General features: G+C 44.6%; 2 protein-coding genes across 35 annotated transcripts in view; both read left to right on the forward strand.

Annotated features, from left to right (window-relative positions):
* KIZ (kizuna centrosomal protein) overlaps nt 1-12,556 on the forward strand; it is a 38,920-nt gene extending 26,364 nt beyond the window's left edge. For 12 of the 32 annotated variants that reach the window (XM_085542486.1, XM_085542494.1, XM_085542505.1 and 9 more), the window contains 3 exons: nt 1,914-2,013; nt 9,923-9,966; nt 12,332-12,556. In XM_085542486.1, the coding sequence (XP_085398612.1) occupies nt 1,914-2,013; nt 9,923-9,966; nt 12,332-12,435 (248 nt within the window). In that variant the 3' untranslated portion in view covers nt 12,436-12,556. Of the gene's footprint in view, nt 1-1,913; nt 2,014-2,597; nt 3,972-5,113; nt 5,343-9,922; nt 9,967-12,331 lie in introns of those variants that run through there. The other 20 variants (XM_085542488.1, XM_085542496.1, XM_085542509.1 and 17 more) reach the window with 7 other exon arrangements.
* Nucleotides 12,557-17,130: 4,574 nt separating this feature from the next.
* Nucleotides 17,131-19,574, forward strand: part of XRN2 (5'-3' exoribonuclease 2) — a 37,247-nt gene continuing 34,803 nt past the window's right edge. For all 3 annotated transcript variants that reach the window (XM_015856634.3, XM_085542471.1, XM_085542470.1), the window contains exon 1: nt 17,131-17,253. In XM_015856634.3, coding sequence (XP_015712120.2) covers nt 17,179-17,253 — 75 coding nt within the window. In that variant the 5' untranslated portion in view covers nt 17,131-17,178. The remainder of the gene's footprint in view (nt 17,254-19,574) is intronic.

Genomic DNA, 19,574 nt, shown 5'->3' on the forward strand with positions numbered 1-19,574 from the left:
CCACACAGCAACAACACATGATGAGATGTTGGTGGGAAAGTTCAACCTCTACTGTACCACCAACATCTGCCTCTGGCATCATGGGCCAACATCATAACGTAGCATCACAACATTACTTTCAGAGCAGCCCTCATGCTTTATCACCATTTGAACTGGCTGAAGGGAATCATAAAGCAGTGCCTCTTTCCACTTGGCAGTCTCTTCTGCTACAATGCAGGCACATTGTTGAGGTGTGGAGATGAGGCAAGAGCTCGGTGCACTGAGTGCTTAAAGTTCCTTGGATGCTTTATAGGTATCACAACCCAGATGAAATACCAAGCTCAGCTTTAAAGGTGAGTTGGTGGGCTTGGAAGGGTTCCCCATTGATGTGGGTGTGTAAGCAGACTCATACAGGCTTGAGAGGAACAGTTGGACTAATTGGCTAGAAGTCTGATGTAACTTAGGCAGATGTGGGGATTGATAGCTCAGTATTGTTTTATAATTGACAGACAGGGCAAAGCTAGGCTCCAGAGGGTCTCAAAGGTGAAGAACAAGTAGGTCGTGCTCCCATTTGATGTAAGGGTGGTGCAGGCCCAGTGGGATCCCTATGGTAATGCAACCACTCTGGTAGAAGCCCAGATGTTTGTTGTCCTCCTGAAGAGCGGTGTTGGAGTCAAAAGCAATTTCTAGAGGTTTTGAACTGATTACACTGAGTTAGATTATTTTATTATTATTTTTACTTTCCTGAAGTCATGTGCAAACAAACACAAATACTGGTTCCTTTATGGTAAGTGCTTTCTCAGTGCATGCCTGCGTCACCCAGTCTGCAGCTCTGAGCTACTGCCAGTCTTGCATCCTGGAATTCCTCCATGGTCTGGGCTTGCTTAGCATTTCAGTCACATCTGTAGAGATACGTGTATGTAGAGGTCTCGTTGTGTCCCAGTTATAATTTGTAGTGCAAAGTAACCTTGTAAAGTGGGATGATTTGTACTTAAGCATCACGGTCTATGGAAATAAACACAGAGGTGAGCAATTGTACCATCCCAATGAAAGAATTTAATCTATTTACTTTCTTAAATCAGTCCATACAGAATGGGAATGAGATGCATAGAACAGGGAGGAAGTAAAGGAAAGTGTGGATAAAAGATTTGGGAATGATTGACTGTTAAATCATAAAAAATATAAGGTTTGTGTCTCCTGAATGTAGCTCTCTATTTGAAAGTGAATGGTTAAAAATACTCGTGTATCAAATAGTATTAAGAGACGTTAATGTGAACTAATGCATTTAAAGGGGAGGAGAATGAAAGTAGCCCTTCCTGATTAAGGCAAGCAAATTAGAACTTAAGGATTAGAAAGAAAATGAAGAAAAAACGTAAATCCTTGAAGTTTTGCTTAAAGTTGATGTGTGATGCAATACAGTTCTTAAACCCAGTGTTTGCTCTTTTGTTCTAGAATAGGTCAAAACACACCAACGTTTCTGGGTTCACAAGAAGCCATCATCAGATCACTGAAGTGATATTAAAGGAGACTTGTTTTCTATATTCCTTTAACTCATCTTCACCATGGTGAACAAAATATCTCGAGGTGTGCAGCCATTGCTGCATCCTTGCCCAGGGATGAGGGCTCCTCCGTCCATCTGTGCAGACAGCCTTGGCCTCTCCATGCCAGAAGCACCTGGCCCAAGCAGTGCTCGCTCCATGCAGCTGCTGCCAATGTTGCTGCCAATACTCCTGCGTGCTTTTCTAAATACTTATTCTGAGTTGGTACTGATAGATGCTGCAAGATGTGTAGATGCTTTTTTTTTTCTTTCTTTCTTTATGTTCATTTTGCAGCTTGCAGAAAAATACCATCAGAATTCACCCTCACTGAGAACAGCAGCTGTGATGTCTTCAGATCTGCTGTTAGAACATTTATACTCTGTGTTTTTCACTTAGCAGGTTGTGTTATTGGAAATAATGGTTCCGAAGTGAAAGAAAGCCAAGAAATGTGCTCCGAAAGGAGTTCATCCAGTGAAAGAAGCGGTGACCTCTCAAGGTAAAGTTATTTAAGGATTTAACATTTGAAATGTTTCAGTGGAATGAGAAATGCCTGCAGAATGTGACTGAATGTCTGATGATTTTTACTCGATCTCAGGTTAAGGCTTGTATTTATGTTTATCTAATAAAACAACTTAAACTCTGTTACACCTTAGAAAATATTTGCACCAAAGCCAAGTATTGTTTTGCAGCTGTTGTTTTCTCATTTTAAGACTCAATTGACATCTCAGTGAACCACAAATTAGCGTGTACAGCTGCTCTCAGTAGGGCTACTCAGAGGCCAGACAATAGAAGTTGTCAGGAAAAGGGCAGACAGAAAACATAAAGTCTTCAAGAAATAAAGTGATGGGTTTCTTCTCAGTGTAGCTGAGATGTAAACTAGTTGTAACTGGATCATGCTTTTCCCAGTCTGCAGGTTGGTGGGGGTTTTTTCCCCCTCTTGTTTTGATACTGGGATATTTACAGCATGTCTGTCTTGCTTTCGCACTGACTGTGTTTAATTGATGGCCTTGTAGTTACCTAAAGGATGCTGTTTATTTGATTTTAAACACAAACAGACAAAAACCACCTCTTTATTTTCAGCGCTGCAGTACTTTGCTTTGGGTCCCTGAGCAGTGTCAGATATTCCCTGTGTTCTTCATGGGCGTGTAACGGTAATCAAACAGCGACAATCAAATTAGTGGTCAAGCAGCGGCAGAAAATAGGATATAGCACAGCCATCTCATGAAATATTGGCTTGGCTTTAGATTCTTATCTGCTCTTATTAGAACAGCCTTGCAAGTGGGCTCTGCTGTTGCGTGGCTCCTCAGCTGAAGACAGCCATTAATAGCACTCAGGAAAAGACTTTAAAGCATCCTGATAAATTTCTAACTCATCCTACTGATAAGACATTGATATCTTTCTGTGCTTTCTTTGTATTGTTATTGATGAGGCCAGTTTTGACGCAGACCGCTATTCTGATTTGGCAAGTTTTGTTCCGCCTTCTGAATTAAAACACGATCTTCCTGCAGTTCTTCAGTACGGTTCATAAAGACAGGCTGTAATAACTTACTGATGAAGGATGTTTGTGCTTTTGTTTAGGATTAGGTCTCGTGACTCCAACTCTGATTTATTTATTTTTTCCTCTTTATTTTTCAATCTATTTTCTTGGAACTCTTTTTGCTTGAGAATGAGATTCCGAATTATAATGCTTGATGTCAGGAAGTTTAAGGGTTTCCCTGTAGATGAATTTTGAAATGCTATATTTAGTCATTCACAGAAGCCCAGGACAGCAGGCAGAGGACAGAGCCCTGGGAAACTTGCTTACAATATTTCTGTTAAGCACCTAAATATGTGCATAAGCACCTAAATAAGCATGTAAAATACACAGAATTAATGATGACAACTGTTTAATTAATAAACCCTGGGTACTGTTTGGCGTCTTCTGTGGTTTTTCAGATGATGTCCTTTTCTTTAATGCTCTTTTTAATTCTCACTTGTGATAGATTTTAGCATCACTCTGCCCTGTAGCTTCATGCCTTCTGGCGCTGAGCAGCAGTAAGTGCACTGGTACACGACGGTGCTCCTTTAAAAAACAACCAGTCTTACAGCAGCTCAAAATGCATAGGAAAGCAATCCTCCCTTTGCAATGTGAAGTTTCTGAGCACTGCTTGTTTTGGCTGCTTGATGTGGGGACTTTGCACAGAGGTAGCAAGGCAGGAGCGGTGAAGGAAGCGCGGTGGCAGCGTCTGGGTGCTGCTTTGCGCTCAGGACGCAGTGAAATTTCTTGGCCGCTCACATGTGAGCTCTCCACTTAGTGCAGTCACTTCTCGTGCTTTATTGCTTTTACAAGTGGTCTCGAAACCCACTACTTGAGAATAAACATAACTGTGTAGTACTGCTGTGGTACTTTTTATAAATTCTTCTTTGCTCTGTTTTGTCACTGAGCTGATGAGTGACCTCGAAAAAGACCCTGCTGGACCTAAATAAAAAAAAATGGCTTCCTCTGATGTCCTGGAGACAATAATTATGATGTGCCAGTTAAGCCCAAACTACAGCTGAGGGATTTTACTTTAAAGCGGAGGCTTGGGCGCAAAAATGCATTTATAGCTCTTTGTCTGGCACCTCATTATGTGTGGGCCTGATTCATTAAGTAATTGGTTTGCAGTTGTTTACATGAGTATTAAGGCTTTCTATTCAGCAGCCTTTGAGAGATACATTGTGCAAATGTTGCATGTTATGAATGCAGAATGAGGGGCAGGGGACCGGTCCTATTGGCTAAACACTGCACTCTGTTGAAAAGCAAGAGAAAGAGATTGGGTGCTGCTTTGCATAGCAATGACTTTCTTAATAAGCTTTACAGATTAATACACACAAGCTATAAAAGATGCAAAGAGATACTCTTAGCACATTTATACATGCTCATTTCACTATTATGGTACTGGAGATGGGAAGAATTGAGCTCTTTCATATTCGGTTTTTCAGTGCATGTCTTCAGTGCATGAGACTTAATAGAATCCGATGTTTATTGTATTATAAATCACGGGGAAGTAGGCAGATCTGCAACAGTTTATTATTAAAGATTCTTTCAATGTAAATCTTTTTCGGCCATTGTATTTCCTACAGCAAAATCATTTTGTGGTTGAGTGGGGATGAAAGGCATAATGTACGAAGGACTGAGTCTTAATAGGAAGCTGCTCTCTGAGTAAAGACCACTTGTTCCCTTTTGTTCGGAGGTGCATGCCAGAGCTTCCTCTTCTCCCACAAATATTGTCTGCTTCTGCCTTAGGTATCAAACTGGCTTGCTTTGTTTTTGTTGTGAGATTTTTTGTTGTTTTTTTTCCCCTTGGACTAATTTACTTTATTGAGCTGCTTGTAGATGCAACTTTAGCCAGAAGAGCGAAGGTTTTGCTAGAGGAAAGAGCATGTTAAATTCTATAACCACTCGGGGGGAGAAGGTATCATAAGTCAGGCCTGAGTCTCCCCGAAAGAGCAGGCAGAAGGCGATGTGTGTGGCATTGGGCGGCCCTGTAGCGATGGCTGCAGCCAGAGGAGGTCACTAGCTTTCGGGATCATTCTGTGGTTTTGATGCAAGCCATTTATCTTTTTCTTTACTTCAGGACTTGTTTGCTCTGTCTGGCTTCCAAATAATCTGAAGATTAAAGCTGCGTTACTGACCGAGAAGCAAATGAAAAATGTAATTTGTCAGGACGTAAACGTGGTGTAAAGTATTTTCAACTTTGATTAATCTGCGTTCTGGAAGTAATCCAGCCCCGTCCCCTGAGGCTGTTTTTTTTTTAGTCAAAAGCTGCCTCTAACAAACTCAGATTTAATGAGATGTAAATAAAAGTTTTGGGATTGTAATTTATCCTCTTAATTATTCTCGGAGGAAATATTTAATAATCAACTGGCTATAACTAATGGGATGCTTGGCTCGCCGTGCAGAGCAGCAGGTTGGCCATCAGGGGGCACTCAGACTTTGCTGATGTAGGAGCTCTCCAATTCGTTTTGCATCTTCGACCTGGTGTTGTTATTGCTATCATTTTAAATCTCGATGGTGTTTTGTGGGACTTGTGAGGCAGAATGGCTGTTTAGGCTGCAGCTCTGACAAGAGATGCCAAAGCTTCAGGGTCAGGATTTTCCAGGGTGTGCATTAAGCAGGACAAGGGAACTGCCATTGAGAGCAATGAAAGCTAGAGAACGCGAGGCAGAGTGGGGTGCTGCGTCCAGTGTCCTGCACCTTTAGAGCCACGTGTGTGTAGGTAGGTGAGTCCCTGCCTGATGGTTGTATCCTTCTGCAGTGCTTCAGTTGTCAAATCACCTCTCACAGAGGTGGGCTGTAATTCAGGGATGTTTTTCTACAAGTCCTGCAGCTATCACATCTTGTCTCAATCCTAAGAGCCCCAACCACAGGAACAGTGATGCTGTAGCAGCCATGCTCGAGGGCCATTAGCAAGGGTGGTATGCAGGGATCTTGCACTGTGATGGATCTTGGTCTGTTTCTTCATCCGCATGGTACACTGAAGCAGGGAGCGATCTTAAATGTAACTTGATGTCAATCTTTGTATCCTACAGTAAGAGTGATCATGTGTAATTACTTAAATTCGGTGTTACCATTTCAGTTCCTCAGCAAATAATGGCATGATGAATAGATTTATTAGTGCATTTCCAACTCTGCAACTTCACTGCGTTTCTGTGCTGCCCATATTCTAGTAAACTTATCAGCAGAAAATGATGGTGCCATCAGAGCTGTCCTGCAGCTCACAGCAAAGTGTATTTATCACACAGAGTCACGCTGAGCTGCGACTGTCACATCAGAAGCACCGGCACCGAGTAGCCTGCCTTGATACTCCTAAAAGGCTTTTAGATGTTTCCAGAAAACGATTTTTAAAGATAAATCTGCAGCTTTGCATCCTCACGTGTCATTGGGGAGAAGCTTCGTTCACTGAGGGTTATGAAGCACTGCCCTGTGAAATATAAATGCTCTATTTGTTTTCTGGTGCCTTAGCACTGCTTTCATGCAGAAGAGGCGCACAGCCTTGAAACCTCTGGCAATATCAGACACAGCGTCGGTGTTCCTGAAGCCCCCACGCTTCTCAGTTTGTTTGTCTTTCTGATGAAACTTGACATTGTTTTGTTTTTCTTGATGCTTGGGAGGTGGGTGGTTTTTACTATTTGCTATTTGGGTCACGTTGTGGGTGTGAGCTGTGTGGGTTTGAGGTTTTTTTTCCTTTTTTTTAAGGTATTTGGGTGTCCTTTTTATTTATCTTTTGTTCGGTTTTTTTGCTACTGAAACACTGAAGTTCAACAAAAGTGCTGTGGCACAAAGATACCCAGACTAGAGGAAACATTTTCTCTTGATTTTCCCCTGTGCCACATCTATTAACTCGCCCTTTTTTGCTGTCCTAGTTTTCCTTTCCTCTTAATATTAATTTTCCTTACAGAGGGGGTCAAAAAAGATATTTTCTTGGAGCTTTTTCATTTCTTATTGTTGCAGAATCTTCAGCACACACACATACACAAAAAAGCCTATTTCAACAGAGTAAAGGAGAGATTAAAAGGCCCTTTGATGTTAAACCGGTTTGGGTTATTTCTTTGTTAGAGCCTGGGTTGAGTTTGGCATTATTTTAGGGAAGAAGCAAATGTGTAAATGGATATCGAAGGGTCACTACAGGGGATTAGTCAAGGCAGGGAAACTGGCCTTACTTCATTTATAGCCCTAAAATTTCTCCTTGGAGGTCTGTGTGGTTATTGTGCCCTCTGTGTAACAGACGATAACTTTCACGATTGAATTTCCTGACTTTTCAATATGGGTGTTTTGCAATGTAAAGGTTGTCTTGCATCTCGACTAACACTTCAGACATAATTCAAGAATTTTATTCCCTGTGACAAAGCTATCTTGCACTATTTCAGTCTTGGTTTGACTGAGTTGCTATTTCCGCCCTGGCCTTTCAGTTATCCTGGTGCCATTTTCTGTATCCCCTCTAGCATTTCTCTGTATGCCACCAGCTCCCATGCCAAACTGTTTCCTGGCATCTCCTTTCTCTGCCTGATCTGTGGCACTGATACCTTGCTCTTGTCATGTGGGCTGCTTTGGTAGTGAATTCTGGCTTTTTGGTAGAACATGAACTTCTGTCTTTGCCCCCCACCCGTTTTGTCAGCACTGGTGGTTTTCTTCATGGGAAGGATGGGGAAAGGTTTTTCGATATTTAGAATCTTAGAATCACAGAATGACTTGTATTGGAAGGGACCTGAAAGGCCATCCAGCTCCAGCTCATTTGCTGTAGGCAGAGTTGCCACCCATTAGACCAGGCTGCTTCATCTTTTGGCCATGGTGGTCCTTGCCCACAACAACTTCTCGGTGAGGCCTTCAGGCGGTTCTGGAGCAGTTGGAAGTGCTCAGGGTTGTGTAAGGCTGTGGGTGCTCTTCCACTGCTCATCCTGTGGTCCTGCTATTGCATGGTGGTCCTCAGCTCAGCAGGGGCTTTGGATCCACCTGAACAGCCCTCACATGTCCAGTCATGGCCTGAACCAAAGCGGAGAAAAGGGTCGCTTTGAGGCTGTATGATAAAGCCTTTCCACCTCCTTTCCCGACAGTGGAAGACAAAGCAGCAGGCAGTGTAAATGGTAGCTGTCAGCCGTGTGAGCTTGTTTGAATGAAATACTTGAAGGCAAAATGGTTCTTGTGCAGTCTGCCACGGAAGTCACCTCTCCATCTGCAGCTCAGCAACAAGTGGTTTCTCACTCTACACCCCGGGGGAAAACTATGTGGCTTGATGGAGTTGCCTCCTCTTAAGCACAAGCTGTGGGCTGAGCTTGGGATCCGTGGGGCACCTGCTGGGGAGTGCTGAGGGTCAGGCAATCTCAACACAACGAGCAGGAGCTCAGCATGGTTGGTGTGTTTGAGGCCTCAGCCTGGAGGACCTGACTTCTGCAGTGTGTTCAGCAAGCATTTGGAGTGAGTGAATTTGCATCAGACGTTGGAGTGTAGTAGAGGGTGGGATTTGACTGAATAAAACCGAAAGGGATTTGGATGGCACGCTGACGACTGTCAGATGCACTGTTTAAGGCTAACACATTTTTGAGTTAATTACTTAAAGAACATATTTCTAGTTATTTTTGTACTTAACTAGAACTGCTATTTGTTACTAGTACTTAAATGTTCTTTTGGTATTGTAGTTGAGCTATGTTTAATGTTCTACTTCTGGGAATTTGTGTGTCCCTTTAGAGAAGCGACACTGGGGCTGATGGCGTTCACAGCCTGTAGAAAATGAATACAACTAACATGGGCTTCCTCTTAAAAGGAGAAGCTGCTGTTACATAGGTAGCTGTAACGTAATGAAACCTCCCCCTGCTTTAAGTTGAACTTTCCAGCTGTAATCACAAGTGCTCACTGAATACGGTGGCGTGACACAAGCGATGAATCATCCGCCTTTTTGTATCTCCTTCACAAATGCCTTCATTGATAGTAGTTAGAATAGTTTTAACTCCCCGCTTCAAGTAATTATGTATTAGCTGCCGTGTCTCTAAATGAAATGCAGCAAATTGTGTGAAATGTTGACAGCTGATTGAGTTCTGACTGTAGTGACAGCTTCAAACTGCAGCTTGACATTTGCTTATATGGGACTAGTTCACACAGTAATGTCACAAATATCTCCTATTTGATCTTCCCTATTAAAATCAGCTGAAGCTTTATTTTTAGAGCTTATTGCAGGATTGTTAATATAACAGTTAATTCTCCTACATCATTGCCCCTATGTGATTATTTCACAGCACCAACACAATGCACACGCTACACACAAAAGATCAAAATGATTCCAGCTTGTTTGAGAGATTCAAAAGGGCCTGTGATGCTCTAGACACAAGAGCAGTCATTTAACAGAACAGAATCGCAACTGCATATACATCAAGGTAGATCAAAGGCAGCTGGAAGATTGCACATTTACATAGGGACGTGGGTGATGCTATGGGAACCCAGTAGCTGACTTGGAGGAGTGCGCTGGCAGGACGGGAAATAAGGAAGTTCAGTGAGCATCAATGGGGGGTGGGGGTTGCTTTTATTTTTGTTTGGATTTTTTTCTTTTACTTTCTTTGCATATCTGGAAGGCTGCAAAAGATAGATGAAGCTCTGATGCTTTGTCCCTTTAATTCACTACTGGTGTACATCAGCAGTGCTAGCAATGGCTGCTTCCAGATCACGCTGCCTGAACATCTGGACCAATGTCCCCGTTACATGATAATTTCTCCACCTTTTATAATACATAAAAGTGGGGAAAACAGCAACCAAGTACTTTAAAAAAAAAAAAAAAAAAAGAGTTACTGAAGTTAATGATTTTTTAATCATCTCATAGCTTAGAAAAATGTCAACTGAACGTCTTTGAGTTTTGTGACCATTGTGCTGAGTATTTACAGTCTTTCCCTGTTTGCAGGCCTGAATTCAGGAAGGGAGCAATAACTGCTATAAAATCCAAAGGTAAGAACCAACTGTTACGTTATAAAAACCCACGTCTGTCTTAGGGAAGTTTAAGTGGCAGAAAGCCCCTTAATTACAACATTATTAAGGAGATGGGGGAAATGTGGTATTTCCCTGACTCAGCATAGGAGCAGGCAAATAGCTATTGATGGGAAATTCTGCATCAGAGATGACGTGTTTCACAGAGCATGATTTGGAAGGGCAGTGATCTTTGCACTTGGTGATTAAACTAAATAGGAGCAGGAGGATCATAGAATCACCAAGGATGGAAAAGACCTCCAAGACCATCTGGTCCACCTACCACCAATATTCCCATATTAAACCATGTCCTTCACACCTCGTGGAGGAAAAATCTGACATTTTTTTTCCATTATCCCTCTTTGAAACACTGAGTTCAGAAGCGGATGGGCAGCAGTGTGTGTCTTTGTGTGGTTACCATAGGTGGGCACTCAGCAGCGTCTGTACATGCATGTGCATCAAACCATTTTTTTCCATGTGCAGGCTTTCTCTTAAATCAGTGTCTGGGCCCTGCATGTTTTCGTTCTCCCCTACATTTGATTTTACTTCTAGTTGCCATAACTGCTGGTGTCTGAAGTCACCTGTAACTCTGTAATGGAAGGCAGGGAGCTTTTTGTACTGGGAGCCCAGCCTCAGGAGCTATGCAGTCCTGAATGATACCAAGCTTATTTCAGAGCTATGGAATCTGAGCTGATTTCAGGATACCATTAACCATGGCTGCTTTGATGCCGTTTGAAAGGCCTCTGTCGCATCTCTAGCCTGCTTAGCTCTCTGCTGGGGAGCTGCGTGTTGTGGAGCCCTTCAGCAAGTTTGCTCTCCTCCCACGCATTCAGCATGGGAGCAAGCACAGGGTACAGCCTGCCCTGCTCTGCTGCTCATGGCAGACCTGCAGCCCAGGGGTCTGGGGATAGAGGATGAAAGGTGCAGCTGCTGCATTTGTAGATAAGGTATTTTATATAGCTTGTGCCATCAAAAGCACAAAATAGTGAATGGTGCTTCAGTGGAACATGAGCTGTAATTTCTGTATGAGGTTTGACAGTCTGCCTCTCTCCTGCCGTCTGAATCTGTATTTGTCAGGCTTTTGCCTCATTTTGGGGCATCAACTTTATAACTCTGGAGAAATGAGGACTCTCTGAAAACCCTTAGGAACAGGCAGTGCGGCTCTGGAAGTCAAACTGTAGGCTTGACATTCTAGCTTGCAACTGCTTCTTATAGTGGGCTGAGAGAGGGAAATATGTCACGTGTGTGGACAACCCGCAGAGAGGCTTCATCAGAGCAGGACAGGGGGAGGTGTGAGGTAGGATGTCCGTGCCCCTGCCCTTCCCACATACTGCCATGGGGAACCACGAACCCAAGGAAGAAAGGAATTTGTGCCCAGGAATGTTGTTCCCACCTGTGCTTCTGTTTCCCCTGACTCCCTCAGCCTGTGCTTGTTGCTGCCATGGGTGCAGTTCAACATTCAAACACTGTTGATGTGGAGCCCAGTGTGGTTGCTGGTCAGCAGCACTCCTCAATGGCCCTTCTGTGGTGAAGCAGCTATTTTTTCCAGAGATAAAAGCGTGGCTTTTTGTTGTGGTTTCCTTCTTTTTTTAATCAAGGGACAAAGAAAAATTAACAGTTACTGCACGACTGAGCTGGCAACCTTCACACCTGAATCATCTCATCAGGCCTTCGTTGTGAAGAGCTCTGTGTACTTCCCTGTCTGTCTGCTGCTTTTTTTTCCTTCCACGGGTCAAAGGAATTTACATATCGAGGAATCTCTCAAGCACTTCAAATTTAAATGTGATTCTGTTTTTCAGTGAAATTGCTTGCTAATTACCAGGTCCTTTTGTTAAAGCCATCCAGTTCTTTGAAGTCGTTTTTGCCTGTATGTGGTCCTGTCACAGAGTGGTGTTGTTTTTTTTCCCCATCTGTGACATCATTGCCATTTTTATGCCAGCTCTGTGATGTCATGGTCATCCTGTGACTTCACTGTAGGGTCAAGTAGAGGAAGAAAGTGGAACATAATAGACAAAGCTGTAATTCAGGCAGCAGATGGTCAAGTAAATTGCTTGGAGTGGAAATATTCTGTCAAACTACCTTGAGGAACAATGAAGTCAGCCATGTAAATGACTCACTGTTCCTCCATGGCAGCACAGTTAGGAGACCACAACTTGGTGACAGTGCAGTGCCAGAAATGCACACCTCTGCTGGGGGGGTCCTCAAAACAGCCCAAACCCTGAGCTCCTCTATAAACCACAGTGTCTGGCTACCTCAAAAGTGCTGTAGAATGACGATGCCAGTGCTGTGACATGGGCATGGAAAAGAATGTTTATAATTCTCCCGTTATTCTTCTCTTCACTCTCAGCTTTCTGGGGTGAATCTGACGATAGCAGCTCTGAGGCTCTGGATGTTTTGCGTCCTCAAGTTCACAGCCCAGAAGCAGATGACTTTGATGACTTCTATGACTGAAGTTCTACCGCTTGCTTTTGGGAAGCAAATCAACAGTATCATCTTCCACAACTTCAACGCTGCTGTCTCGGAAGCGCACCTCATCGGTTTAAATACAGAATAAAGATGACTTGGTATTCTACACGGCCTCCTTGCATGCATGTGTTCTCTTTAACCACCAAGTGTTTTTCCTTTTCTGAAGGAAACCCAACTGAAGGTATGTCCTCAGATGTTCGTTTACCCCGTGGTGGTTGTACAGCTTTCTCAAGAAGGCTGCTGGAAGCCACTGACGAGTTCCCCATTTCTTTCTGTTACTGGGGATTGGAGCTGATTGGTCTGCAGGTCCTTGCTCACAGCAAGCACCCCCTGTCCAGTGCCATATAAAATGCAAGGGATGCATCTGTGCAGTGGCTAATCCTGCGTGACAGAGATGAATGGGTTGTCACAAACAAGGTGTCAGTCAGCAGCGATCGGGAAATTACACCTCCTGGGTCAAAAACTTGCCAGCCTGACAGAATTACACTTACTCTGAGAGCGGTCCCAGCTACTGTAAGCATGAAATGTGGCACTGGGTGATGCTGCTGTCCATGATGCAACGTCATCATGCTGTGCATGTTTATTTCTCTCTGTGATTCAGACCAAGATCTAGAAGAGGCATTGACCACTGGGGAGCCAAATCCATTTCTGTTCCTTGGTCGTATGTGATCCAAATACATCATTTTGTGCTGCAGGAGGACCGTGGTGGGGCTGTAGTGCTTAATGACCACATCACCAGTGTTCTTCTGGAAGCTCTGTAGGCCACGAGTGTGCTTAGTAGTAAGGCTACTTCTGACCAGCTTGGCAGCTGCTTTTGTTGCAGTCTGAGTGCAAAAAACAGCATATCCTCATGCTTATATGTGTTCTAATATTTTGGCTACAGAGCTAACTGGTTTTGCAAAAAGAAAGCAAGCATTCTGGGTATGCATACATACGCTACACGGGGCTGCCTGGCATGTTTGATCTTTATCATCTTCTGCAACAGATCAAGAAGAAGAAATGCATAAAGTGTACGTTTCTAATTCAGCACGTTTTGGAACAGAACGGAATTTACATGTGGTGATCCTCAGTGATTTTCTGCTTTTAGTTGCTTTGTAAGATCCACGCTGGCATTGCTGCATGGACATCACAATAATTGGATGACTCTAGGAGCTTCATGCATTTTTAATTTTCTTCTTTTAATTCCTTTTATCTAAAATGAAGTTCATTAAACACGAGATTTGCTTTCGAAGGGAGAAACCAGGGGACATATTAAAAAAAAATCTGTTCATAATTATGATAAGTTCAAAAGCAAAAAACAGCACCCCAATTAAACTCTGCTGCAAAGCAGCACTGCAGCTTTGAATATAGCCACCAATCTTTGGGTCTGGCCTATCAAAAACAATTTTGAAATGGTAACAATATTCTATTTAATAAAAAGAACATGGAGCCCGAGTCGAGCTTTGAAGAAGGCTTGAAAATGAGAAGAAATGGTTAGTATAGATACTTGTTTCATCTTACAGGTTCCCAGTTTGGCAGCGGTGCAGTGTTGATTATTCCAATGACTGGAAAGTGAGTGCTGCTAAGGATGGAGTGCATCAGCGGGCTTGTTGGAGTGGGAGGCAGCCGGACTCTGCAGTCACAGGATCCCAGCCAGCATCATGGGTTTGTCTGGGTCAGAGTGGCCGCTCTGTTTCTGTGCCAAGAGGAAGAGCGACTCTCAGCCTGCATGCATCTGCACAAGGGAAGCTCTTCAGTAAAGGCTTCAGTGTCCTCCACTGTGCCAGAGTTTCCATGCATGTTGGACCACAGGCTACTTTAGGTTGGGCTTGAAAACCAGTTTTGCACTGTAGTGGTGGCAGAACCAGAAGCATTAACGCTGTCCTGCTGCTGGTCCTGGTAGACTACAAGGTATTTCTAGGAACTTCTCAGTAGTCTTCTAGCAGCACGTTGGAAGCTTATTTTCCTTCTTTATCTGCAGTCTCAGTGTCACCCAGGAGACTTGCAGCACAATGAGTGTGTGACCCCACCATGCCGGTGCCTGGTTTGTTGCCCCTCGGTGCTTCGTTCTGCCTATCTAGCCATGGTAATTCATTCCTGAGGGCTCTGCCCATCTACTAAACATAAGCTCACCTTGTCACGTCACGGATGGACCATTGCTATGTGATTTCCAATGATCATCACACCAAAGTTCATCTGGAAGAAGTCTCTGCGAGCTGTGCTGTGAAGTAACGCTGCATCAAATCTGCAGCGCCTTTGTAGTTTTTAAGCTCTTTCTGAGTGATTCTGGGTTCTTGATGTCAGCCCACTTTAAATCTCCTTGCATGACACAAGGCACCCATCACTAGTCTCTGGTGCTTTTCATTCCCTCAGTCCAGCTCAGCCTCAGACATGCAGCTAATGACAGATGACAGATGGCTTCGGGAGTTTCTGCTAAGGCAATATCTCTCTTCTGCTATTTAAGCGATAGCTGAGTTCCTCCAGAGCATTTTTTTTATATATATTATACTTTTATTGTGCACAGACTCATTAGATGCAAAACGTTCTGCCAGTCAACTTTATTCTGCTCCTTGACAGCTGTCATACCAGCAGCCTGAAGATGATGACAGGTGATGCTGATGGACAGCAGGACTGTAATCAATACAGCCTGAACAGATTTAAATCAGCATGCCACTCATCCACTGAGAATACTGCAACGAGAAGTCTTCACGTATTCCTGCTGTGTATTTGCAGTCACTTAGAGCTGCTCTCCAGCCCTTCATCCCCCCCATCTGTACAAAGAGCTGGGGTTGCCCCATCCCAGGTGCAGAACCAGCATTTCTCTTCTTCATACAGATGGTGACCACCCTCGAATTTGTCAAGATCTTGGGGTGAGGACCCTGACAACAGAACTCCAGTTTCTAACAGACTTGTGTCCTGGTGCAGCCTTCTGGCACAAGAAGCAGCAATTTACAAGGAGTCTTCCCCCCCTTCCCACCATGGATCCTCCCCCATCCAAGAAGTGCAGGGTTTAGGGGAGCAATGGCAAACCTGAGCCAATGGATGTTGATCCACCCAGGGGCGATGCTGAGCCCATGGAGGTGGATGTGCCTCTGGAGGAAGAACTGATGGAGGTGGACCCACCTCCATCACAGCCAGGCAAGCACTACAACATCATGCTTACCTGGAGACGTCAGTATATCCACTGGCTACGCTCCAGAGGCTCTTGATTTCCATCTCAGCATTGAAATGTCACCATCTGCCAGAGAGCTCCAGCACCAGCTGCTGTTCCCTATTAACCCAAGGGCTCTCACCCCTTCTTTCCTGAGCCCTAAAGAAAAGGGAAGGACTTAGACTGGTGTCCTCCAAGCTGCTGCCATGCCAAGACCACAGGAGGAGCCCAGCACAGTCTTGAGCTCCCTGTGGCTTCCAGGTGAGCCCTGAGGAAGAGGGCAGGACTGGGACTGGTGTCCTCTGAGCTGCCATGTGAGCTCCCTGCGGCATCCAGGTGGTGTTAGAGAAGCTACAGATGCAGCTGGTTCCTCTTGAGAAGCAGAAGATCTTGGTTTGGGCAGGAGGAAGCATTGAAGTTCCACACAAAAGTCCATTCCAGTTACTTCATTAGGACTATTTGCCAAGACAGGACAATAAACAATTTTACAGGACAGTAAATAATAATAATATAAAACTAAACCAGTAAGTGGGTCTAAGACTCCAGTGACTCTCCCTAAGGCTCTTCCTACAGGAATAGTTCCCTCTTCACAGCCAGGTGGATGCCAAGATATGAAGAGCATCATGCCCTCAAATGGTTACAGAAAACAAGAGCAATGACCCAACTAAAACACCATCTTCATACCAGGATATTTTGCAAGATTTATTTGCTTTCATTCGCCCTGCAAAATATAGATTAACTTTTGAAGGAAATGTTTGAAAAATAATAATAATAATAATACTGCAACAAAGCTTGTTTACACAAGGAATTATGAGATAAGATGATTATATTTCATTTGCATTTGTCTCTGTTTTGGTATTATCAGGGAAAAAAACAATTGATTGCCCCTCAATGCAAAGCATTCGTACTAAGTTTGTCGTACTACGCACTAAGTTGCAGCAGGAGCGGCGATATAATAGGAAGCTTCAATCAAGATAGGTTTTGTAAGGAGCAGATAAAGGATGAGCTGATACAACAGATGTAGCGCCAGCGCAAAGTTGATGGGGATATTTATTCCAGTCACAGATTGTATAAAGGATGTGACAACAGAAGATGGCAAACCAACAGCTAAGGGTTTCTTTATGCCTGCTCTCATGGCTCTCTACAGCCTGACAGGAGGCTGTGTGAGGTGGGGTCGGCCTCTGCCCCCAGGGAACAGCCATGGGACGAGAGGGGATGGCCTCACGTTGTGCCAGGGGAGGTTCATGTTGGCTGTTAGAACAATTCCTTCTCCATAGAGCGGTGATGCAGTGGCACAGCTGCACAGGAGTGGTGGGGTCACCGTCCATGGAGGTGTCCCAGAGCCGTGGGGATGTGGCACTGAGGGACGTGGGCAGTGGGCACGGTGGGGCTGAGTTACGATTACAGCTGGCGATCCCAGGGTAACCCCCCCTTCCAACGGCACTACAGCCGCTCCGTACACATGCGTTGCAGCCGCTCCGCCCCTAAGATGGCGGCCCGGCCCCCATGCTGCCCCGCGCCGTTCTCCGGCCCCGGAAGCGTTGGGCGCCGCTTCGCTTGGGGCCGTTCGTTGCCGTCCGCCGCGGCCCAGCGCCGCTATGGGAGTACCGGCCTTTTTCCGCTGGCTCAGCCGCAAGTACCCGTCCATCATCGTCAACTGCGTGGAGGAGAAGGTGAAGGGGGCCGGGCAGCGCGGTGTGGAAGTGCGGGAGGGAGGCGGCGTGGTTCCCGTTGTGGCCGCTCGGGTCTGGGCCGGCTCCGGGAGCTGGGCCCTCCGCGTGCTGGGCCCGGGACGGTCCGCTGGGCTGATGGGGACAATTCCTCCTCCGGCAGAGCGGTGGGACAGTGCCATAGACTTCACGTATTACCTGTTTACCATAGGTAATAGGGCTTTAAGTCAGGGTTGGCAGTCGGTTCTTTCACAGTCAGAACTCCTTTGCTTCTCACTTTAGGCAGTGAGGTGATGCTTTAGATTTGGGTTAATCGCGTGTTGAACTTGCAAGGAACTCTCCCTGTTGTCTTTATGGCTCTTTAGCCTCTCATGGGAGTGTTCAAGAAACGCTTGGATGTGGTGCTGAGGAATATGATTTAGCCTGGAAGTATTGGTAATGGTTGGACTAGATGATCTTCTAGGTCTTTTCCAACCTTGATAATCCTGTGATTCTCAGCACAGCCTGAGGGGTTTGTGTTACCTATAGCTGCAGTGTGAGTTGATCACTGCAGTGCATTGCCTGAGGTTTGAGGAACTAACACCAAACACGGTGGCTTCTGATTTACAAGCGTTGCTTAATAGCTGCTCGGATGAATGCTTGCCCTGGAGCAGGCTGTTCACAGTCACCTGTGGGGAACTTGAATGTGAATGGTTTGTTCTGCTTGCAGCCAGCATCATAACAGGCTTTGGGGTCTGAGCTTTTCATCAGCAAATCCTTCAGTATGTCACATTTAGGCTTATTGTGGAACAGGTTGCCCAAGGAGGCTGTGGATGCCCCATCCCTGCAGGCATTCAAGGCCAGGCTGGATGTGGCTCTGGGCAGCTTGGGCTGCTGGTTGGTGAACCCTGCACATAGCAGGGGGTTGGAACTGGGTGATCATCTAAGTACAGGTTCTGATATTCATATGTGGTTATGGACTTGAGAGCTGACAGTGGTGAGAGGCTGTGCTTTGTCTGGAATGTGAATTTCTCTCGCACTGTAATCAGTTCTCTGTGTATCTTAGGACTGCTTATAAATCTTCCTAATCAGAAGTTTTGTATCTGTGGGTAGCTTGTCTCTTTGAGATACGCCACAGTTGATCCTTGTTCTCTTACCTTGCCAGCTAATTTCTTCCTCTTAAATCTGATTAATCTTTTCCTTAAGCTGAGCAGGAAGAATAAGAGGAAGATCTCGAAGATGATATAAAATCCAGGAGAGAATGTGCTTAATCAAATTCATACAAATTAATAAAGCTGCAACTAAAGTATCGTATTTGAAGATCTGTTTTCAATGGTTTCAAAAGCAGCCGTAGATTAGAAGTGAACAGTTTAGTTCTATCACAAGAGATATCGCTCCCAGATACTTAAACCTTTTACAAGACGTTTGCATTAAAAAGCTGATAGGTTTATGAGCGGGTAATGGTGAAGCTGCTGACATAGCAGTATGCAGATGAAAACTAAATGGCTTTCATAGCCGTCTAAGGGAGATAGTGCTTATTTTGCTTTACCTTCAAGATGGGAAATAAGATCTGTGGAGAGGGCAGTTTTATTTTCCATATCACGTAGTTGTAAGCCTTTGATGCCACAGTTAGCTTTGGCAAGAGGTTTGATGGGGAGATCAAGTAGAACACGAGACAAGCTGCTTGTCCTGTTATCTGATGTAAACCAGAACGTGTGCTCTTCTTTTAAAATCAGGGCTTCAGTTGTCCAGAGGAACTTGATAAAAATCATAAGCTGCAAAATAGTGTTTGCACCTGGCAATTAGTTCTTGCTATAAACAAGGCATTGCTCTTGTGTCCTGTTAAGTGTGGTAATGTGTTTCTTGTTTAGTGAGTTCTGAAGGAACCAAGCTGGTCTTGATTCTACATCCCATGCTCCTGCAGCTGCAGGGGCTGTGTAAGCTCAGAGGAGGTGCTGGGTGCATGTTGGTCAGCTTCTAACAAGTATCACTTGGGTGGGAAGAGCAGCAGGGGAACACTTTTCCTGCTGCCTCCTTGAACCCTCTGATCACAGCCTGGATGGAATAGCATTACATTCCTTGCTGGGCTGTACACCTCACTGCAACTCTGTGATACATTATAACTCCTCCCATAAGCCATAAAGTCTTTATGATGAATTCCACTTCCTCTTGGTCAAAGAGTGTCTCTTCTAGCATGGATGTTACTGTATTAAATAGTGTATCTCAGTGGTCTCTTCCAACCTTAATGATTCTGTGATTCCTTGTGGGTCTGTGTGTTAATACTCTGTAGATCAGTTGTTCTACTTGCATGACTGAGTCCTGAAGTAATTGCTCCAACTGCTTTC

This window comes from Coturnix japonica, chromosome 3, assembly GCF_054131305.1.
Source record: "Coturnix japonica strain WE chromosome 3, WE-NBRP24, whole genome shotgun sequence".
Taxonomy (NCBI): domain Eukaryota; kingdom Metazoa; phylum Chordata; class Aves; order Galliformes; family Phasianidae; genus Coturnix; species Coturnix japonica.